Source organism: Carlito syrichta, unplaced genomic scaffold (assembly GCF_000164805.1).
Source record: "Carlito syrichta isolate Samal-C Ts95f unplaced genomic scaffold, Tarsius_syrichta-2.0.1 Scaffold288314, whole genome shotgun sequence".
Classification (NCBI taxonomy): Eukaryota; Metazoa; Chordata; class Mammalia; order Primates; family Tarsiidae; genus Carlito; species Carlito syrichta.
The window spans coordinates 308604-333349 of NW_007232410.1; the positions used below are offsets into that span (position 1 = coordinate 308604).

General features: G+C 35.0%; 2 protein-coding genes across 3 annotated transcripts in view; one reads left to right on the forward strand and one right to left on the reverse strand.

Moving 5' to 3' along the window:
• SPATA4 (spermatogenesis associated 4) overlaps window positions 1-24746 on the forward strand; it is a 210127-nt gene that overhangs the window by 57624 nt on the left and 127757 nt on the right. The gene's annotated exons all lie outside the window — the stretch shown is intronic.
• WDR17 (WD repeat domain 17) overlaps window positions 1-24746 on the reverse strand; it is a 69059-nt gene that overhangs the window by 33142 nt on the left and 11171 nt on the right. For both annotated transcript variants that reach the window (XM_008053586.1, XM_008053585.1), the window contains exons 4-10: window positions 19027-19278; window positions 14836-14958; window positions 11589-11773; window positions 8278-8446; window positions 5589-5680; window positions 2961-3043; window positions 1206-1292 (exon numbers count right to left, since the gene is read on the reverse strand). In XM_008053586.1, the coding sequence (XP_008051777.1) occupies window positions 1206-1292; window positions 2961-3043; window positions 5589-5680; window positions 8278-8446; window positions 11589-11773; window positions 14836-14958; window positions 19027-19278 (991 nt within the window). The remainder of the gene's footprint in view (window positions 1-1205; window positions 1293-2960; window positions 3044-5588; window positions 5681-8277; window positions 8447-11588; window positions 11774-14835; window positions 14959-19026; window positions 19279-24746) is intronic.

The window sequence follows — 24746 nt, forward strand, 5'->3', positions numbered from 1 at the left end:
CTACAATGAATGGGATATTATTCAAAGTTTCAAGCAATAGAATGAACTGCAACATAGAGAGGTATGGAAGAAAGACAGGATGTGGTGATGAAGGGTATAAATTTCTGGAATTGATTTAGAAGGTCTTTGGAGAAGTCCAAAAAACAACAAAAGAAAGCAAAACAAACAAACCCAAACCTCAAATGTTATTGGCTTAATGGCAGGGGAATTGGAAAAAGAAGACTATTTATATGAAAAATATGACAGAAACTGGTGGCTGACTGGAAAAGGAAATCGAGAGATAATAAGGTACAGAAGAAAAGGCCAAAGACTCTGCTTTAGCAGTTTTTGTTGTTAGCAATTTCAACAGATAGAAAATTGAAACAGGAAATACTGGGAGTGGGCTGGTCATGAGATTGTTTTGCATATAACCTTAACAGTACATTTACTGGAAAAAATACAAAGATCTACCATTTTGTATAATACGTTATTTATCTCAGAACACAAATATAAGGTTTCAATATTTTAATCCGTATACTTTCCACATGTAGTATGGGAAATCATAAGGTCATTCACATTTTTTAAATACTAGCTGAAGAAAGTTTGAATTTTTAAATATAATTTATATTCTGTTAAAGAGAGGCTTGAAATACACAGTACTTGGAAATGCAGTGAGTTTTAAGGTACACTTTTAGGAGAGATTTGACTTGGATTTGATTTTAAATCTAAGCTGATTTTCACATAACAAGTACTCAGCTCTCAAACAAGGGTGACCTTTTAAAACCATTCACTATGTCCACATCTTGAGAAGTTACCCAGTGCAGAGGCATTAATGCCAGGTAGGGGATGATGGAAAGTCATGGTGGAACATCATCACTACACAGATTCCTAAAATAAATTAAGGAAAAGGCCACATTTCTATTGTAGAAGCCACACATGGAATGGACTCATTTGCACTTTCATTAGTTAGCAGTATGTTTTTTTCCTAAGTATCAGAAAGTTGTTTTGAGAGCAGGAAATCAGTATTTCTAAATCATGTAAAATTTCCTGGAATAAAAATAGCTAAAATAAATGAACATATACAAGGCTCTTTCTCATTTGCTAGGCAAGGGAAATACTGCCTAAAAAGAGTGATGAGTATTACCTATGGAAATAGCACTAAACTTTATGGTTATTTTAAATCTCCAAAATGTAATTATTACTTATTTTAGTAAAAAGGTACTTACTTGTTGTTTTGGCTCCAATCACAACCAAACACGGCAGCTGGATGTTTGTATTTGTGTAGTATTTTACCATCAATTGTTCGAATAATACTAAAATTAATTATAATAGGTTAATAGAAAAACATCATTCTAACTACATTATTCAAAGAAACAAAGCCAGAAATGCAAATTTCAAATATAAACATTCCAGTATAGAGAGACCTTATCTACAAAATGTAAAGGACATTTTAAAGTTTCAAAAGTACTAATTATGAGTATATTTGCATCACATAATATTCATTATGGTAATCCACTTATGTCAAATTAAGGTGGTAAATTTTGATTTAGAAACTATTTCATTATAGATTTTCTTGTGGAGGAAAAATATAGTCTAATATTTTAAAACATAATGATATAACAAACATATTTCCATCTTCAAATTTAGGTAGTTCAAAATCTGTAGTATTTAAAGCAACTCATTTATAAGGTTGGTTTTATACACTGTGTCATTATACTAAGACCATGACGTGTAAGTCACAACATTTTCATTGTATATTCTAAGTAATATAACTATGTATTTGGAGAACAATCCATTCCTGCCACCAAAAAAGGAGACTGTAATTTAACTGCAAAAATAAAAGAAGCTCTACTCTATTATTACCAAAATGAAAGGGCTGTTGATTCCATTAGAAAAAAAAAAAAACTGTGTATAAATTATTGTATTACAAGGTTTTAAAAGTCTTTGGATAAGGTTCTCCTAAAGATTACAAGGCCCACCAAAATTTTGTGGCCACTAGGGAGTGGTGGTGACCTATGCTTACAAATGTTTAGACACTGAATATGGTAGTTATCAAATAAATAATTGCTTGAAAATACATGGTAAAGCTAATTATGTATCACTTGACCAAAAAACTCTTTGGCACATCTTTTGTATTTTGGTATCTATCTATTAGCAAATAGTTCCTTTTGAGGAAAAAAAATCACTAAGGTTATTTCTGGAAACTTTAACTTTCTAGTAAGGATCTTTGGCTTCTATAACTACTGTGTTTTCAATAAACATTAAACAGTGAGTGAAAACTGGAATGGGTTTATCAAAACCTAACAGGTTGTCAACTTCTCTATCTTCAAGAACCACGAGTGTCCATACCAGCTCTTTCACAGCTACAGAGGAGCAGCATCTGATGTTAAAAACATTTTTGAAACCAAGGCAATTCTTTTCTTATATATATTTACTTGAAAACTTTCTTATTCCTGGTGCTTGAGAATTAAGAAAGCACATATTTCTAAAACATAGGGTCAGTGAAATTAGCTCCTAAAAAAAGGCATTTCCTTCGTGTATTACCTCATTCCTCCATGCAAAAACTGTTATCCTTTTATAAATAAAGCTGTAAAACTGTGACCAAGTTTCTAGAGCACTTGACAGCTCTTGAACCACCTGTAAAGCCCCAATACTACTCCCCCCCCAAAATATGATTAGAATTATCAAGACTTTGTGAAAAGTCTTTAAAGTTTCTTAATGACAATTCAGTCTTTTGGTTATTTTGGTTGTATATGTATTTAAAAATCACTAACCAGCTCACTTTTTATTTTTTAAACACAACTGCATTGTTATATATTAATGTTATATCATAGCAATATAGCATGTACTCATATGAACTTATAAATAATATTTATGATAGTTGGTTGAGCTGTTCAAATGAAATCTTATTAATACACAACTGGAACGACCAAATGCATCTTTTAAAAACAGTGCCATTTCATACTGCACACAGTACTTACCAGAAACCATCACCACTGCAGGTTGCTATTCTTTTGGAATCTTTATGACTCCAGGCAATGCAGAATATTGCATTTTTTCCGTGCTTCAAAAAATGTAAAATACCTATCAATAAGAAATAATTCACCCCTTTTTTCTCATATTTATTACTTCTAAGTATTACTTTTCTATTAGGATATTGTTCTAGATGACACTAAAGTCAGTAGCAGAAACCTGAATATATACTTTAAGAATGTCTAAAGTTGTCACATTTAAACAAATGGTTGTTTTGAGACATAAATTGAGTGAGTCTATTTCTTTTTGTTGGACACAAGGTAAAGAGTCAATATCTACATCTTCGGCCATCCAGAGGATTAAGCTTTACCTTAAAGGTGGTACTTGATGCCTTGGCCATGAACACCAGTTGGGATGGGGGTGAGATTGAAGACCATCCTCATCTGTTCTCAAACTCAGACCTACTACCACCAGTGCAAGAAATGTGCAAGCAATTGTTATTACTGGTTGTTGCTCTAAGTTTCAAAGATTTATTTTTATGAAAAATGTCAGAACAGATTTAAGGTAATTAATTCCTATAATAAATCACTCTATACTTTCTTGTTTCTCTGCATTCTAGGATTGAGGAAGGGCCAAGGGGTAGAGTTACAGCTTGTGTGGTAAGAATTTTTAAAAACGCAAGGAAAGTATTACATATGGGAATGTCATTCACCAGTTATGTGATAATCAATCCATTTCTAAATTTTCATTTGAAACATTTATATTTTATAGAGTAATTAAATTGTGGCTGCCATTAGGGGGAAACTAAAGTGACTTTATACCTTGTGTTATAAAGATACAGTTTCAAAATTTTTTTTTTTTTTGAGTTGGAGTCTCACTCTGTCACCCAGACTGGAGTGCAGTGGCTGCTCCTGGCCACTGCAGACTCGACCTGCTGGGCTCGACCTGCTGGGCTCCGGCGATCCTTCCGCCTCAGCCTTCCAAGTAGCTGGAACAACAGACGCGTGCTACCACGCCCGGCTCATTTTCTGATTATTGTAGAGATGAGGTCTCGCCAAGTTGCCCAGGCGGGTCTCGAACCCACGGGCTCAGGCAATTCACTCACCTCAGCCTCCCAAAGCGCGGGATTACAGGCTGAGCCACTGAGCCCAGCTCAGTTTCAACTTCTTAAGGTCATCTTCAGTTTGTTGTTTTTTACTTCTTTGGCAGTAAAGAAGGGTAGGTTTATACATACAGTTGGATACAAAAACGGAGCCAGTCCCTATATTCACTTGGTTTATGAGTGGAGTTCTTCTGTTAGCTTCATTTATACCCACGAAAAGTTCATGCATGGCTATTATCCTGCACTTTCTCTTGTGGGGAACATGTAGCTTAGTCAATTAAAGCTGACATGGTTAATTTTGATACTGGTCTTAACTGTGCTATTGAATGCTGGGAAAGACAAAAATGAATGTGAGAGATTCCTTGACACCAAGATGCTGGGTTGCCAGAATCAGGCTGGAACTGTTTAAGTGCAAACAGATACACATTTTAGGTTACAAGATGCCATAAAAAGAAATCAACAGGTCTGAAAAGAATAAAATTTTGAATCTAGGCCAGAAGTTTCATATTCAGGCTTCTTGCTTCTTATACCCCACTATTTATTATGGGATGTGTTGCTGTTCTGGTGGTGGGAGGGCAGAGGACAGATCAGCCATTTCTGACTTGAAAGAGTACTGTTATGGTGTATGCAGAGAAAGAGAAGGATATGACTTTTATAATCCTTTGTCAAGGTTTCCTCTTTTGAGTGCAAAATTGTTCATCAGTGGTGGGTAGTTTCCCACGTACTCAGCATTCGCTACATTTCTGCAGCTCAGGGAAATCAAGGCCACTAAAGAGCACTTCCAAAGGGATAACTGTCTTTATATACATGGTGTTAAAGCCTCAAATATATAAACAATCTTCAAAAAAACTATATATTTAATAAGTTTCAACAATAATCACTTAAGATAAATAACATTTCAAGACAATGAGAGATAATCCTAGATATTTTCCCCAATTCATACCCAATATATCATGATTAGAGTGCACATATTTTTCAAATATTAATGGAACTCAGTAAAATACAGGATGATAATGTAACTCCAAGTTGAAGGATAAACACAATCTGTGACACTACAAATTGGAAGAGAGCAAATTTTAGGGCTTCCCATGGATTAACAGAATTTAAGAACTGGGAAGAAATCTAAGAAATTATATAATTCAACTTCATCATTTTATAAGCAAAAAAAAAAAAAAAAGGCTCCAGGCCATAAAATGATTCTATATGAGAAGCAAGGTAATAACAGAACCGGGACTATAATTTGAGACTTGTTTTGAGTTTAGTTTTCTCATTATTTAGTATTTGCTCAGGTTTTTATGGAGGATGATTCAAAACTCCTTTGAATGTCTAATGCAACTTTAGGTGAAGTTTTATATCTTAGACTCAGCTACAAAATTCAGAATTCATTTTAGCATGTGAATATCCTCTTAGATTTTCTTCCAGTTGAGAGAACATACATCTCACCTGATCATTAAGTGCAGTATTAAGAAAAACATTTACAAAATAAAAAACTGTATAAAACATTAGTTACTCAGTAGCAATAAATACATCTTACCTCATTAAATCGTTGTACAATTTTGCTCTTTTGAACATCCCAAATAAAAGCACCATTTCGAGAAGTTGCCCCAGCAATACAATTTAAATCACCTTAGGAAAAAATTTGTTAGATATTATACTAAATGTGGGCCACATATGAAATTCTTTTCAAAAATGTAACTTTTGAAAATGTTAGAAGTGGGATTCGCAAAGTAGTTCTTAAAATTTTTTTTGTAATAAAAATGTTCAAATGTATACAAATTCAGAGAAAATAATAAAATGAATGTATTCATTAAAATGAATGTTTCAACAATTGCTAAACTATGGCAAATCTTGTTTTGTCTATAACCCCTGCCGGATTTCTTTGGAGCAAATCTCTAGCATATTATTTCATCAACAAGTACTTCAGTGTGATGTCTAAAAGACAGTGACTCTTTTATTATCAAGACCTATTTATCATAATCACAACCATGAAAATCATCCATAATTCCTCAATAATATAATATACTCAGTCAATGTTCATGTTTCTCTATTAATATTTTAAGGGTTAGGAAAGTACTTCTCTAAGCAGATCACATGAAAAAATTGTTTCTCTATGAAAAAATAAATAATGCTTTCTGCTTTTAAAAATAAACAAAATTGGTGAGAATAAAACTACTGCTAAGTAGATGTTCATGGATTAAATAAGTGACTTTTGTGAGACAGTCAAGAGGTTTTCTCCACTAGAAGAAAAGAGCAGCTGTCATCTGCTACTCAGTCATAAAAATATAGAGGAATTACTCTGCGTAAATTACTATAAACACACACAAAGTCCTCGGAACATTTATAGTGTTTTTGTTCTGCTCTTCTTTTTGGGCTTTTAGATCACTGGGATATGTTCTCAAATATGCAATTTTTTTTTTTCCTTGGGTATCTACTCTAAAATACAGAGTAAGTTACACGTAAGTTACACATTCTTCTATATCTTACTCTATTTCCATCCTTGTCTACCCTCAATTATCTTTTAAATTTCGTCCCCACTTACCTAAAAATTATGATTCATCCACAATCACATAACAGAATTAATGCTTTTACATTCTCAATGCAAATTCTCAATGTAGAAAGTTGAAGAATGCTTTCTGTGTTATAATTTGAAATGATTTTTTTTTATAATCACAATTTTTAAATTAAGTTTTAGTTTTGAGATATATGCTTTTTGTTAAAGAAAGGGTATTCAACTAATAGGTATCATAATGTGAAACATTACTACACTGGCTGGTCCAATTCCTATCTCGCTAGCCAGGGTAACCTGCTGTGATGATGCATATTATAATAATTGAGAGCACAGGCTTTGATATTTTTTGCTTAAAGGAACAAATACTGTCAATAAGAGTGGTATACAAAATCTTTTTCTAGACTTCTCATTTTAGAATATGAGGGACACATAAAACAGTAGTCTTTAACCTTCTTTTGTGTCATGGACCACTCTGAAAATGTAATTATAATGGTACTCTTTGACAGAAATAGAGGCATATATATAAACATATACCAGACATTATTCATGAAATTCCAGGAGATTCACAAGCTCTCTGAAGACATCTAAAAACCTTGAGGGCCCATAAATTCAAGGTAAAGAATCCCTGTGTATGAAGAAATAACTTTTAAAATAAGGATGAGCTATATCCTTGTCATATGAGATTATTTAATTAATATTTTACTTTAGGACAAATAAGTGAACTATTTCATTTTTTGAGTCTGAGTCTCACTCTGTCACCTAGGCTGGAGTGCAGTGGCATGCTCACAGCCACCGCAGCCTTGAATTGCTGGGCTCAGGTGACCCTTCTGCCTAAGCCTTCAAAGTTAGCTGGAACCACAGACGTGTGCCACCACACCTGGCTAATTTATTTTTACTTATTGTAGAGATGAGGTCTCGCCAAGTTGCCCAGGTTGGTCTAGAACTCATGGACTTAGGCAATCTTCTCACTTCCATTTCCCAAAGTGCTGAGATTACAGGCATGAACCACTGCGCCTAGCTTAAGTCAACTATTACATATGCTTTATAAAGTGAAAAATTCATTTAGGTGTGTAAAATTCATTGCTATAAAGAAGTACTACTTGGGGAGAAAATGTCAAAGGTTTCATAGGCTTCTCTTCTCTACTTTAAGTACTGGGAGGTATAAGGCAGCATCTTTCTGAGATCAAAGAAAAGATCCTACTATGGCATAAAAATTCTTCAGTATTGTAAAGGTGGAATTTATATAGAATTTTATGGTTACAACTGAACTGTTACTTAATATATAATCATTCTTATTTATAAAAGAGATATATTAAGAAAAGTCATCTATTACGATTTTTAGAAAATAAGTATCTTTTTTATGTTCATAAATATGATTTACATAAAAAATTTCAAGATAAATTCTATCATATAAATTGTATTATACCCTGAAAGGGCACAGCTACACAGATACAGCTAAAGTTGGATGTGTCTGTGATTTGCTGTGGCTTTTCTATATGACTATGTCAGACAGAGGGGCCCAGGAATCAAAGTGTCTCAGCAGGTATTCTATTCTAAAACCTCATAAAAACAGAATCAACCAATATGTTGGTATTAATTTGCCTCTACGATCATTTGGAACAAGATGACAACAAGAAGAAGATAATTCAAATGAAAACAAAACTTTGAAAAGTCATTTAATTATAATTCTTGATTTTAATAAAACACCTCTCACCTGGAGCCCATGAAAGGGAATAAATAACCCCTTCATCACCTGGGGAACTGTACACTGCTGTTAATGTGTTTATATCCCAGATTTTTATAGTGCCATCAAATGAAGCTGTTGCTAAAAGATCAGGATCATCAGGTTTGAATTTGCAATCAAAGATAGTTTCCACATGTCCCTAGGAATGTAGCACAAAAAAGTCACATCTGTTGAGAAAAATTCACACATTTTTAATCAACAAACCCTAATGTAGACCCAAATTGACATATGTACTATGATTTTCCAAATATTAATGCAAAAAATATATAGGCAAGCAAAAAACATAGACAACTGGAATCGCTACTGTGATTGAATGTTCTGTGGGCTGTTACTATACTATTTTGTACAGACGTGAATTTTCCTCAGCCCCAGTTCCTCAAATCAGTAACTAAGGTCAAAGATGTTCAAACGTTTCACTTTTCAATTTCAATTCAATGCAAAATACATATTTATTTTCTAATTTTTAAAAATACAGAATACCATGCTAGAAACCTATAAAGCAAATAACTCTTAACAGTTATTATATGTCAACTGGCAGCATAATACAAGACCAAGATGAAACTGACTAAAAGTCATGTAATGCAAATAATCCTATTTTATCCTAATGACACACTTCAGAAACACCTCACAATTTGGGCAGACATAGAAGAATCAGGCATGGCCCCGTTTTAATGAGCCTTGTTCTAAAATTTCTAGCAAGTCTATTCTTTGAAACTTGAAGTACTTGTTCCTGTTACATGATGATTTGGTCCCACACGACTACAAGACCGTAAAGTGATACATACAGACAAATGCAAACATATACAAGTAAGTGGTTCTTAATCACTGTGTGCCTGTGGGAAGGTCTGTTAAGAGTCCAGCTTAAATAGCCAGAGCCACAGTTTGTCTTCTTCTAAATACTGGGGAATGAAAATTGAAACTCATACTTCAAGCAGCAGAAGCTGTAACACGTTGGGATCTAGCGAGGGGGTTAAAATCCAGGAACGGGGCTTTCCAGTCCTCAACGAATGTAATAGAGGTTGAGGACGAAACTCTTTAAACTCCTTGTACTGCCATTAATACCAGAAGTCACAACCCTTAGAAAACTGCAAAAGTGCTCTAAAATCTCTTCTTTAGGTGAGTGGTAGAGGAAAGAAGAATCTCAAGGGTTAGCAACAGGGAAAGAAGAGAGACTGTTCCCGTCAGGGGTCCTCCTGGTTGGAGCTGCTCCAGGTGGTCATTTCCAATGTTAAGAACATACGTAAGGCAGGGCCCGGGTGTGCATTTGTATATGTGATTTCACTGCTCTGCCTTCAAATGTTATTTTTTGGAAATCTGAAAATTCACACAGCAAGAACCAAATTAAAAATGTTTCTTCTGTGTTTTCTTCTTACCAAAAGGACAGCAGAGCTGAAGAGGAAATTTTTGTTGTATTTTTCTTAGTTATAATAAAGCAAACATTCATAAGGAAGTTATACCTTTTGAAATTATATGAATATTATTTTTCTTATGCCATGTAACTTGGACTGTGTGGATGTGTTTTATACATATAGCAAATCAGAGCTGTTTCTTGTAGTAAAACTTCTAGTAATTTCAAAAGTGGGGCTGTGTTAATAGAACATATAAGAAAAAAAATGACTGTCTTTTTCTGACTGGCATACATTTTTAAAGGGAGAAAAGCCACTGAAATAATTTATGATCAAGTAATGTTTGGTATTTATTTGAATTACAAATTTAAAATAGATTTTTTAATAAAACATATTTTAATATGAAGCGTAACAAAAGACTATTGAATTCAGATTGTAAAACTTCTATTTACATAACTTTATAGATTTTTTTTTTTGTGTGTGTGTTGGAGTCTCACTCTGTCGCCCAGACTGGAGTGCAAAGCCGCTCCCGGCTACCACAGCCTCGACCTGCTGGGCTGCGGCGATCCTTCCGCCTAAGCCTTCCAAGTAGCTGGAACTACAGGTGCGTGCTACCGCGCCCAGCTAATTTTTTGATTTCATTGTAGAGATGAGGTCTCGCCAAGTTGCCCAGGTGGGTCTCGAACTCGCGAGCTCAGGCAATTCACTCACCTCAGCCTCCCAAGGCGTGGGATTACAGGCTGAGCCACCAAGCCCAGCTAACTTTATAGATTCAAATGTATTGTTTTCTTTTTCTCCCTTCTCGTTCATAAATTTGTTTGAAAATAAATGATAATTTGAAATATAGACAAAGTTTACCATGCTGGGAAAGAGTTTACATGAAAAGTTTAAATGAAAAGAAAATTAAATCATCCTTTAATGAATAAGAAAAAAAAGAAATATTTAAAAATAACTAAACTACACATTGTTTAAAAATATTTTCTCTATAGTTCAACATCACATTTGAGGACAAATTAAATGAGCAATCTTGAAATGATGTAACAATACCTTCTTTTACAAGAACAATTATTACAGTTCTAGATTCCTTTTTTAAGTGAGATCATAGAAAAACAATTAACATTTAAAAGTTTCTTAAATGTCTAGATTTGATTCATCTAGTTCAAATCTGTAGTAAAACCAAGTGCATTTTTATAAACTCTAAACTAGGAAGACGTAAGGAGGATGTTTTTTTATCAATATTAATTACAATACAATATATGTATATTGTTGTGAGTATTCACTCATTCATTCCACATAACTTTAAATGTAGTCTTGCAGTGTGCTAAGCACTGTATTAGGTAGTGGGAATATATCACAGAACAAAACCAGACAAAAATGTGGGACCTAAGAGAAGTTGTATTCAATCTTATATAGAGCCTTAATTATCATAAGAACAAAATTCACAGAGTCACAAACTATTATAGTGATTCAATAATAGAAATAAATCTTAGAAAACATATACTCCAACCTTACTCAATTTACAAATGAGAACAGAAGGCTTGACACAATCAGCAAAAATTGACTTGTCCTTTCTCCTAAAAGATACTCTAGTCTCCTGGAAGATATTCTCATTTCGCTTCCAATAGAAAGATATTCTATTCTCATGGTACAGCTATGTAATTTTCCATTATACATAAAATATCAACTAAGTAGACAGTAGTTTTTGAAGTATAATGTTTAAAATTTATTTTAAATAATCATTCCATACATATTTTCTAAAAAGTTTTAATCAACTAAGATAAAGTCCTACTATGTGATTAATTATTTTAACTTATTTATTTTAATTGATTATTATTAATTATTAACATTTAAAAATAACATTAATACACCAGTAAAAGTCACGGGTTTACAGAAAATAAGCATTATGTGTTATAGAAGGAATGACCACAGACATACCAAATCCCTAAGAAAATCCCACTTCTTAGCTCCCATATCATAAAGTCCAACTCCACCATCCAAGAAACAACACAGTGCATGACCAGGAGGACGAAAGAAAGCTTGATTCTGTGTCAAAGCTGGAGGTATAGCTGCTTCACTCGCTGAAGATGTGTAATGATTTTTGGTTGGAGATTGGATTAAAACTAAAAAGAAGAACAAATATTTATGTTGACAACTTCCCAAAGGAATAAAATTATAGGACTTAATTTATAAAGATTTTTCTTTTTTTTAAAATCCAGAATCTGTATCAGTAAACTGCTCAGCAATGATCACACTTTCTGCCACGTGGACAGTTCTTCAGCACTGTCTAAAAATGTGACAATATAAGCACAAAATTGAATATTATTTGCATACTAATAGAAGGTGTTCAGAAGTGCAGATGGAGCATATGGATGAAAATTAGTGTGCAAAGAATCACAATCTGTTGCAATCATTTGATTTCTTATCTTCTCATAAATTATAGCATAGCATGATTATTTGTGAATTATAACCTTTGTTCTAAATACTGGTATAATAGCTAATTCTCCCTTCCACACACACAAACATATATGCATGCGATTTTTTTAAACAAATAACTCTCTGCCACTAGTTTCCAAGTCAATGAAAATCATTACTTTTGAGATTACTTATAATCCACTTTGATACTCAAATTTAGAATCTCAACACTGACACCACATTGCATCTCAATTTTTCTTCCTCAGGTTTCTTTTCTTTTTAACTTTGACAAACTTCCATTTCTCCTACTTTCAATTACATAAGTGTCCCCCTGTTTATTTATCTTTTTGTATATTCTTTTTTTTTTTGAGTTAGAGTCTCACTCTGTCGCCCAGACTGGAGTGCAGTGGCCGCTCCCGGCTACCGCAGACTCGACCTGCTGGGCTCCGGCGATCCTTCCGCCTCAGCCTTCCGAGTAGCTGGAATTACAGGTGCGCGCTACCACGCCCGGCTAATTTTTGATTTATTGTAGAGATGAGGTCTCGCCAAGTTGCCCAGGTGGGTCTCGAACCCGCGGCCTCAGGCATTCCACTCACCTCGGCCTCCCAAAGGCGCGTGATTACAGGCTGAGCCACCAAGCCCGGCTTGTATATTCTTTATACCATATTTTGTCTTCTCTCAAGAAGCTTTTCCTTAAAATGTGAATATTTTCTTGCAGACATAATCCAAAACAATGAAATCAGTGTAAATGATTACATACTGGAATATGAAAATATATCCCTCAGTATTTCCCTTTTTATTAAAATTTAATAATGTCTTTCTTATTGCATTCAAAGGAATAACACTAATTTCTCAGAATCTGAAAACGACAGTAAGTCCAAACTAGACTGAATCACTAGTAACAAAAGCGGAATTTGTTAGCAACCAATTTGGTTCAATAAAATTTTGCTGATAGTTTGGTTTAAAATTAATATGATCCATGACTGGTTTTCTAATATTTTAATTAGTTGGTATCATGGGTGGTTTTGACAACCTTCATGTACTATCTGTAATTCATGTTTTTTAGAATTTGGTAAAGATGTAGTTACCTTTACAAAATTTCATTTTCATATTCCATATTTTCTGTTATGCTAAAAAAATGTAGAAAGGAAACCTAGAAGTTTAACAATAGGTTACCTGAAAGGAACTGCTCAAAAACGTCAAGATTAGCATGTGCTTCTTCATATTTTCTGATTTTTGTTTAATAAATACAGACTACATTTTTAATTTTAAACTATATGAAAGAAAACAACCACTATTGCTTCAGTCAGTCCATGAAATGGGTATTCATAGCCACCAAACAAATTAAAAAACTAACAAGGACCCCCCCCCAAAATGCAGGATACCTAAACAATATGCCAGCCTCCAGCAGATTACTTCTCCAGTCCTACTATTTCTACACCCTCCAGTTTTCAAACTCTAGACATATTAGGACTTCGTAGAAAAGCTTCATAGAAAGGCTGGAGAGTCAAATACAGAGATTTTCCACTATTTGCCATTACCCACTAAATTAGACACCAAAATAACACTACTTTGAATAACCATTGGTAATTACTTAGCATATTACAAAGACAGACAGAAGAGATTAAAGAGGAATTGATTATGCCAGATTTTTCAGTCACTAAATTCCCTACCCCACATTTTCTGACACACAGAATGGGAACATTACCAACCATGCAGAGTAATCATGATGGACTTAACAGGAAGTCAATTTCCATTCCTTTATATTTTAAAAAAATTCTAATTCCAAATCTATCCCAGTGTTCAAATTTTTTTCTTTTATTGCTTGTTTATTTTATTATTATTTTTTTAATCATAGAAGCAATGAATGATAATCAGAAAAGGACACACAAAAATAAATGAAGAAGATAAAGAAGATCTACAATACTAACTACTAATCCAGTGACAACTAGTATTCAAACATGAAATATTTGCTACGTTCCAGATCCTGTAACTTGAATATTTAGGTGATTTTAACTTTGTTATTAACTGTACAGACTGTAAATGAGTCACGTTTAAAATAAAAATTCTCCTAGTTAAGATTAATTTTATTTAATCCCATCACTCTTGATATTTATAGTTTATCTTCATCAATATCATTGTTTTTATCTTCCCCATATAGAAAATTTGAGATTATCTGAATATTCTAATTGAATAGCATTTTACAAATGCAACTTGGCTCTAAATGTTTTCAATTTAGTAATATTAAATATCATGTGGTTTAATGGTTCCTTCAGCACACATATTTCCAAAAGTCATTTAAATACTACGCAGTCATAAAAAAGAACAAAATCATGAATTTTGCAGCAACCTGGATGGAACTAGAGTCTATAATACTGAGTGACCTCTCACAGAAACAAAGATCCGAATATCACATGTTCTCACTCATATAATGGACCTTGAACATCCAATGTAATACTATAAGATAATGACTGATGGTACTGGGAAACTATGGGGGGGAGGAGGATGGGATTAACAGTAGCAAATATCTGTCGGGGGATGGGAAAACACCTCTTATCAACAGGGTGCCTGAATGAAACGTAATTGTACACCTAACCCTTAACTGTACCCCACAAAACCATAATAAAAAATACTGATTGAAAAAAAAAAACACAAAAAAACAGCTTTTCACTAGCATATATTTGATTTGCTTATATCACTTTTCCATTCATTTTATTTGACTGAAGTATAGTATGTTTAAAAATTAAAATTTAATAGTATTTTTACTTACATTTTTTCCTTGGAGGAGAATTAAGTACATGTAAGCTGTGAAATCCTGTTTTCTTTAATTTAAGATTATCAATAGGTGTTGTTCTTGAAACATTCCAAATGCGCAAAACGCCCACCTGAGAATCTATTCAGATCAAGAAAAAAGCATATGTTAACAACAAATTTTGTTTGGAAAAAAATGTCTAGACATAGAAGTAACAAAAAAACACTTCAACTTACAAGATTTTTAGCACTAATTATTGACAACATATTAACAATAATACCACAGTCATTCACAAAAATGACCAAGATGCTACTTAACTTTTAAATTTTCGGCATGCCTTACTATTTTTTTTTTCCTGTTCCAAATACTTTTCTAGAGGTGGAAACTGCCTGCCTTAGAAGCTTCTCCCTCAAAAGACCATTATAACAATGTGACATCCAAAAAAGTTCTGCAGTGACACACACTTGTTCTAAGAAAAGGTCAGCCACAGAGAACTCTTGACTTCTACCATTAAATAACCCTTCCTCTTTTGAAATGTTTGTAAATTGCCCCATTGTCCACTTTTAGACAAGTAAGAACTGTCAAACATACTTAAAGACCAATTATAAAGTCACCTTTCTCTGGAAAATCCCACTCTAATAACTGCTTGGAGAACAGCCTGGCAGTTTCTTAAAGAATTAAAAATAGAATTACCATATAACTCAGTAATTCCACTCCTAGGTATATACTTAACAGAATTATAAGCTACGTTTATACAAAACAAAACAAAACAAAACAAAAAAACGAAAAACAACACGTATATACAGGGAGGCCAAACAAAACAAAACAAAACAAACCCCAGAATTTATAAAAAATTGTATATTTATTCTTACATGTTTAAACTTTAGTCACCTTTAAAGTACTCTCCATTTGATGCAATGCACCTATTAAGATGCTTTTTCCATTCCTCAAGAGTTTTTTAAATGTTTCCCTTTGAGGACTTTTTTTATCCAGGGATTCAAAAAAATCACTTGGGGCAAGATCAGGTGGATAAGGAAAGGGGGACACAGGGGTCATGCTGTTTTTGGTCAAAAACTGCTGAACACTCAGTGCAATCTGGGCAGGTGTGCTGTCATGGTAGAAGAACTGGTCACCTGTTTGCTAGGAAAGTTTCTTCTACAAATCATCTCTCACAATAATGCTAGCTGGTACACTGATGCCAATGGGTTCCTAGAACACTTAACTAATGGAGGGAACCTATATACAAGGGACCTCCCTTCCAAAAGATAATTCTGGGTTTGTCTGGATTCCCCCCTCATAAAGATGTTCATAGTAATATTATTCATAATAGGACAAAAGTGGAAACAATATAAATATCTAACAACTGCTAAACACAATCTGATATAATGGAACATTATTGAGCCACAAAAAAGAATGAAGGACTGCTTCATGCTATAACATAGGATGAACCTTGAAAACTTTATGTTAAGTGAAAGAAGCAAGACACAAATGGCCACATATTCAATGATTCTCTTTATATGAAATGTCCAGAACACACAAATCCACAGACCTAGAGAGTAGATTAGCAGTTTATGTATGTACAGGTGTGCACCAGGGGATGTGGGAAGGGCGTAATGGAAAGTAACTGTTGATGGGCACAGGGTTTCCTGATGGAATGATGAAATGCTTTAGAATTAGATAGTGCTGATTAGTGGACCAAGGACATGAACCTCTCAAGAGAAGACATACAAGCAGCCAACAAACATATGAAAGAATGTTCAGCATCATGAATCAACAAAAAAATGCAAACCAAAACCACAACGAGAAACCATCTTATTCTACTTTTGCTAAAAAGGATGGTTTTTACTAAAAAGTAAGACCCCCCCCAAAAAAAGATGTTGGCAAGCATGCAGAGACAAGGGAATGCTCCTACACTGTTGATGGGAATGCAAGCTAGTTCAACCCCTGCTGAAAGCAGTTTGTAGGTTTCTCAAAGAACTAAAAATAGAAGTACAGTTTGAACTAGCAATTCCACTACTTGCGTATGTACCCAAAGGAGCACAAATCACTCTACAAAAAAGATACCTGCTCACGCATGTTTATCGCAGCACTAAGTGCAATAGCAAAAACTTGGAACCTGCCTAGGTGCCCATTGACGGTGGACTGGATTAGGAAAATGTGGTGCATACACTCCATGCAATACTATGCAGCCATAAAAAAGTACAAAATCATGATGCCCTTTGTAACAACATGGATACAGTTGGAAGTCATCATCCTAAGCAAATTGTAACAGAAACAGAAAACTGAATACCTGTTCACCTTAGTTAGTGGGATTTATTCTGTATACACACAGGCACAAGGACACAGGCACAAGGATGGGAACAACAAACACTGGAGCACTCCTTAAGGGTGGAAACTCTGAGAGGGAGTAAGGGCTGAAAAATTCCTCACTGGGTACCATGTCCACCATCTGGGTGACAGGATCAATAGAAGTCCAAACTTCACTATCACACAATATCCCCATGTAACAAACCTGCACAAGTATCCCGTTGATTAAAACAGAAATAAAAAAGAAAAAGTGATCATGACTTTGTATAATTTTGTGAATATGCTAGAAACCACTGGACTGTATACGTTAAAAATGGTGAATTTTATGACACTGAAGTATATCTCACTAACAGGTATATTAAAAATTGCCATGCCTATTATTGTATTCTATAAAATAAAAGGTAATTAGGATATAGAAATTAAGATTCCATCAACTTTCATGTACAGTTGTCTCTTGATATCTGGTGATTGATTCCAGGACCCCCCTCAGATATCAAAATCCATGGATGCTCAAGTCCCTGATTTAAGATGCCATAGTAATTGCATGTAACCTACCACATTCTCTATATTTTAAGTCTAGGTTATTCATAACACTTAACACAACAACTACACAACAATTCATTCACACGGATTCAATGTAGTACTAGGTGCACTACAAAGTTAAGTTTTGCTTTTTTGAAACTTTGTGGATTTTGGGGGAAATATTTATGACCTACAGTTAATTGAATCTATAGATGCAGAACCCATAGATACAGAGGGCTGCCTGTATGATGTTAATACTGAAGTAAATAATTTTTTTAAATGTGGAGGGAATGAAGAATCTCTATTATTTTACACTAAGCAAATCTGGGAAGTATTTATATAGTTGCTAAAATAACTCTGTCTCTTCAGAGGCCTCTCTCTGAACCCAAATAAATGGCTGAAGCAGAGTCATTTAATGTCTAATTATTATTCCTAAATTCTACCATCTTTCTATCCCCTAGAGTCTACTTAGCTTTGCTAATTATCTCATGATTAGGAGATCATGAAGAAGCATCCTTTCAACCCATGGTGATGAATTCCATTTTCACTTTCAATCTCAGTTAAAAATGTCTGAATCTAACTAGGCAGATCTGGTCATGGGCAGTTAAAATTATCAGTGAGAGCTATGGTTTGAACATGCACCCCAAAGATCATGTGTTGGAAACTGAATCCTCAATGTAACAGTGTCAGAAGGTGGGGTCTAATAAGAGGTGAGTAGTTCATGAGGGCTCTACTTCTGTGAATGGATTAATGTCATTATCATGGGAGTAGATTATTTATTCTGAGAGTGGCTTTGTTATCTAAGCACGTTCAGTTTCCTCTTGCTTTCTCACTCTTGCCCTCTTCTGCCTTTAGCAGCACAGAGGTCCACACCAGGTGCTGGTGCCATGCTCTTGGACTTCTCAGCTGCTAGAACTGTGAACCAAATAAACTTCAGTTGTTTATACATTGTATGGCCTATTATATTCTGTTATAGCAACACAAAATGGACTAAGACGGAGGGCTCCTAGAGCTCCCATGCAGCTAAATTGCTTTTCTGGTCAGTACTTTCACTGTCATTCCATCATGCCTAAAATTGAACGGTCTTTCTCTTTTGCACACACACCAACACAAACACACTCACAAGCGTGCACATATATAATATATTACAAGGTATCTCCAGAAACCTGGAACAGTGGGCCTTAATTTCATTTTCATCTGTCATTATGTTAATGACATATGGTATAAATAAAAGCAAACTAGGCATTTACTATAATACATGATAATATTTTAGACTGCAATAAGTTTACACAAAATTAACCAATCACAGACTACAATTTCTCTAATTCAATTAAGAAATCTTCCATATTTAAAGCTTTGGAGAATGGGGGGAAAGCTTACCTCCAGTTATAAACATCCCAGGAGCACTGGGAACCCAGGCCAAGCATTGTACAGAAGCCGCTACACTGGGAAGATTAAATGTTGTTATGCAATAAAGTGATTCAGAATCTACTAGGCGAATTCCATAATGCAAATTAGCCACGAGAAGATAATCAGTAGATAATGAGTCCCATTCCAAGGCTGTAACTTGATCTTCTTCATCTGTCCTTTCAAGAGATTCAGGTCTCAAAACATGTTTCTGATTTTTATTACCTATTAAAATATAAAGAAAATTATTTTCACAATTTTGAAAAAAAAAAGGTCAGTAATTTGGATCATGTTAATTTTCTCCTTGTACACCACCTATCTCTGAGAGTACTGAAATACAAACCCCACAATCTATGCTGAAGACAATAACTGATGTGTAAATGAGGGGGAATTAATTAATATGTCCTAATAATGAAAGTCATACTGAATACTCTCCTCTAGTGATCTCTAGTGCCTTAAATGTTTTTCCTATTTGTTACTGAAAAGCTGTGAGAAATCCAAACAGATAATTAATACACTCAGTCTTGTCAATGATTACAAATTTAACTGAGTTGCGGCAGGATAGGAATAAGGGAAATGCCTATTAAAATGATGACCATCATGTAGTGATTAAAAAGCACAGATGTCAGAGCTGGTTGACTGGGTCCAATCCTAGTTCCACCTCTAACTAGTTTTGTGATCTTGGCCAGTGTTTTTTAAATTTTTATAATGGAGAACATAAAAACACTAACCTCAGAGTTTTAAAAACAGTAAATGAGTTATCTGACAGACTGCATAGAACAATGGGGTATATTCTATCAATAAACAGTAGCAGTAAATATTATCAAAATTTACTGTTATTCCTTTCTCATTCATCTTATTTATCATCATCATAATTCACACCTTACTACTAATAGAAATAGAGAAGCCTGAAAAACAGGAAGATTAGACAACAATTAAATGAAGCAAAAATAGCCAGGCTCGGGGGCTCAGCCTGTAATCTCAGCACTTTGGGAGGCTGAGGAGAGTGGACTGCCTGAGCTGACTGGTTCGAGACCAGCCCGGGAAACTTGACAAGACCTTGTCTCTACAATAAATTAAAAATTAGCCTTGGTGACAGAGTGAGACTCTAACCGCCCTCCCGCCGCAAAAAAAGGAAAAAAATGAAGCAAAAATCATCAAACAATCCTCCTATTCTTGTATACTATATACACAACTGAAAATATGGAAAAAATAATTCTGCTGATGTACCCCATGGAAATTCCAATGGGTCAGTCTTTTCGTTCTCAAAAGAGAGTGAAACAACTGAGTTTAGAGAATGCAACCTTAACAGAAAGTGCCAGTCAGCCTGAAGTAGGGTTTATTTTTTAAAAAGCAATTGAAAGATAATTGTAATCCTATAACTGCATATTTTTCAAAATATCAGATCACAAAAGAAGAAGAAAAGCAGAAAATTTTTCCTTCGATATATAAGATATTTGTAAAGTGAATTGAAAATCTTATCATTTCTGGTTTGAAATTAGATTTGCCAGGTTATGTTACTTTTTAAATATAAAATTTTTACATATATAACCATAAAAGATGGATGCTACATTTCTTTCATTTGGCTTTATCAAATTTTTCCATATAATCACCAATAAAAGTTTGTTTACTTTTTCCTTTCCTAAGACAAGTATATATTTAATTGCTATTTTGTATAATAAACAGCGATGCATATTAGTATAGATGATCACTACAACGTTGACTTAGAAAAATGACTTATGAACCAAAGCTTTATTAGCTGTTTTTAAAGTAAATTTTAGGTATTTGCATATCCCAGTTAGTATCTATGGTTTATTAAATAAAAAATTCCAGCCCATAAAAAAAAAAAAAAACTAAAAGAACAGCAACATAAAACCTGGGAAAATCTGTGGTGTTAATGCTATCACATCTAAATCATGTTACTTTAAAGTCCTATGCTTACTGCTAAAACAACAAATTATATTCATCAATCTTTTCTATATAGTATCCTAATTTTTACTCTAAATCAGAAAATCTATAAAATTTTAGAGCCAGTCTTTACAACAGTTGAGATATTTTTACTTCTATATACTACCTTATTTATTTTAGATTTTATTAAACAATTATCAGGCAACTTGTGTTGTCAGCTACAGACAGAAGCATATGATACAAATACATTAAAAAGATTAGGTTGACAACTTCAATTTTAAAAAACAAAACAAAACAAACTAGGTCTGAGAAAAATTGGGGATGAAAAATAATAAGGTAGCACATCATCATACAGTTGTTACAATTTTGAATTTGAGATATAAAATAATTTTAATTTTGTGATTTTGAAAACATTACACAATTTACAACTCCATAGGATAAAAACAAAACAAAATGAACAAATAAAAAAATGTGCTCAGGAGAAGCCAAAGTTTTCATTGAATTGAGACAGGAAATGAATGATTCCCATGTAGTGGAATGCGATATTATATTTTATTTTCATCCCATTTCCTGGCATTCTCATTCCCCAAATCCTTGGACTCTCTAAAGTTATAGTGTTGTTCTGTATGCTAATGAGCTGATGGGTGGCTGGTGGTCCCTGGGTGGGGTCAGGATGTCAGGACAGGGACTGGAAAGACCAAGGCTTGATTAGAGGGTTGGGACATTCAGCCCCATCCCCCAACCTCCAGGAAGGGGAAGAGGGGTTGAATGCTAGGCTGATCACCAGTGGTTTAATCAAACCTATGTATGATCACCAATGGTTTAATCATGCCTGTGTAATGAAGCTTTATAAAAACCCAAAAGGGACAGGGCTTAGGAGCTTCTTACCCTGGAGGCTGGCCTGCCAAGACAGGGCATGGAAGCTCCACACCCTTTTCCACACACCTGGCTCTCTGCATCTTGTCATTTGTACCCCTTGCAATATCCACTATAATAAGCCTGTAAGTGTAAGTAAGCAATTTCCTGAGTTCTGTGAGCCACTCTAGCAAACTAATCAAGCCAAAGGAGGAGACCGTGGGAATCCTGATGTATATCTAGTCTGTCAGTGGCACTGGGAACATAATCTGGGGCTTGTTGGCATTGGAAGAGGGGGAATCTTGTGGGACTGTGCCCTCAATCTGTGTGATGTGATGTTATCTCCAAGTAGTGTCAGAATAGAGTTGGAGAATACCCAGCTGGTGCCTGCTGCAGAAGTGACTGCTTGCTTGGTGTGTGGAGAAAACCTCCCATACATCTGGTGGCAGAAGTGTGATGTGAGAGTGAAGAAGTAGGAACTGAGTTTGTTTCGTCCACTATGTAACAGTGTCACATAGGCACAGTGTCACCTACAACATTCTTAAAATAAAACAATGCAAATGTCATTAACATACATTCATGGGATACTACCAGAATCAATTCCTCTTAAATATTTTTATAATAAAGATTTTTTCAAGTTGTCTGGTGAATTTGGTCTGAGACTATAACTTAATATAGCTAAAGCAGTTTTCCAATTGTTTTGCCCTGAAATCCTCTATTCATACAAGAATTTCTATGTCAAAATCCAATAAATAGTACAGAATAACATGGTGATTTTCAGACTGAAAGGAAATAGAAGGCACAGCTGGATCACCTATCATGCCCTCCTACACCAATGCATTTGAAACCAGTCCAATTTCCCCACAGAACTAACGGTTACAGTATTTGGGAATAAACATAGGAAATGATCTTCCTGGACTTAAAAATTAAGACTTAACATTTGTCTTATCTGAGTACCTTTCTTAGGAAACTAACCTTCTGGCCTGTAGTAACAATAAACTGAAACTCACCAGATCACCTGCATGCAACAGAGGAGATGCAGGCTCCACCTGTTTGCCAACTCCTCTTCCTTACCCCTCCCTAGTTCCTGTTTTCTATATTGTTCCATTATATAAACCTCTGACTTTAGTGAGACAGTGAGACAGATTTGAGACTGATCTCTTATTTTTCTTAGCTGATATCACCCAATAAAAAGACTTTTTCCCTGGCAACACTTGCAGTCTCATTGACTATTGGCTTTCTGTATGGCAAGCAACAGGACCTCAATTTAATCTTTGGCATTCAGTAACACACATATGCAAATATATAAACATACACAGCACAGTTTAAACCTGAAATGACAGATGCACTGCATTATTGTGGACAGTTCTCCATGGATATTTACTTTTTCTTCTGAGAGAGAAAGACTAGAAAACAGAGGTTGAGGTCATAGTTTCCTACAAGGAACTGAGAACAGAAATCCTACTTGTAATGTAAGGATAGAACCATCTGTGGTGCCAGCAGGTTATTAAGAAGATAGGGCTAGCCGGGCTCAGTGGCTCAGCCTGTAATCCCAGTGCTTGGAGAAGCTGAAGTGAGTGGATTGCCTGAGCCCATGGGTTCGAGACCCACCTGGGCAACTTGGCAAGATCTCATCTCTACCATAAATCAAAAAATTATTTGGGCATGGTAGTGCATGCCTGTAGTTCCAGCTACTTGGAAGGCAAAGGAGGAAGGATCACTGGAGCCCAGCAGGTTGAGGCTGCGGTGGCCAGGAGCATGCCACTGCACTCTAGTCTGGGCGACAGAATGAGACTCCAACTCACCCCCCCACAAAAAAAAGGAGTTAACAATTCCTCATGAAAGCTAAGAAGCCTAACGATGCCAATATTAATGCTAACAATCTCAAAGCTTCAAACTCAAAATCCAGAATGCACTGCCAAAATTAAAAGGTAGTGCTTCCTTCATGATTTATTATCTCATGTGTATGCAAAAGGAAAATTCCTAGACTGTACCTTTCATAGTTCTTTGGCATGTCAATTGCTAAATAAATCTTGTGAAAATAAATGAGGTTAAAAAGTTTGTATTGGGTTGTTGGGTTGCAGGGTGTCCTCCTCCTGCCATAAGATGTTAAAGTCTTAACCACCAGTACTGTGAATATGATCTTATTTGGAATTAGGGTCCTTAATGGAGTTAAGATGGGGTCCTTAGAGTGCAGCCTAATCCAGTATGTCTGTGTCCTTATAAAAAGGGGAATTTGGACACAGAGACATGCATGCACTCAGAGGGACACCACGTGACAACTGGATTTAGGCTTACACCAGTCAAAAGACTACTAGAAGCCAGGGACCTGGAAGAGATTCTTCCTTGGTGCCTTCAACGGGATTATGGTTCTGCCAATACCTGGTTTTATACTTCTGGCCTCCAGAACTGTGAAACAACAAATTTCTGTTGTTCTAAGTCATTCTGTGAAACTTTTCTGGTATTAGCTCTAGCAAACTAATACATGGGCAGATCTAGAAAAATAACACTTGTTGACTTGGGTACAGCTGTACAAATTACTTTGTTTAACAACTACAAGACTGAGTTATTGGAAAACAATGACTTCTTCTGGAAGGCACATATCTCAGATTGTTCAAATATTACACTTTCTTTTTCTTTTTTTTTTTGAGGCAGAGTTTCACTCTGTTGCCCAGACTGAAGTGCAGTCGCATGTTCATGGCCACCACAGTCTCGACCTGCTGGGCTCAGGTGATCCTTCTGGCACAGCCTCCCAAGGAGCTAGAACTACAGGTGTGCACCACTATGCTTGGCTAATTAGTTGATTGATTGCAGAAACAAAATCTTGCCAAGTTGCCCAGGCTGGTCTTGAACCCTTGGGCTCAGTCAATCCTACTTTCTTTCCTGTAAACTTATGACAGATAAAAGCAAAGGAAGCCTCTTTTCCTTTC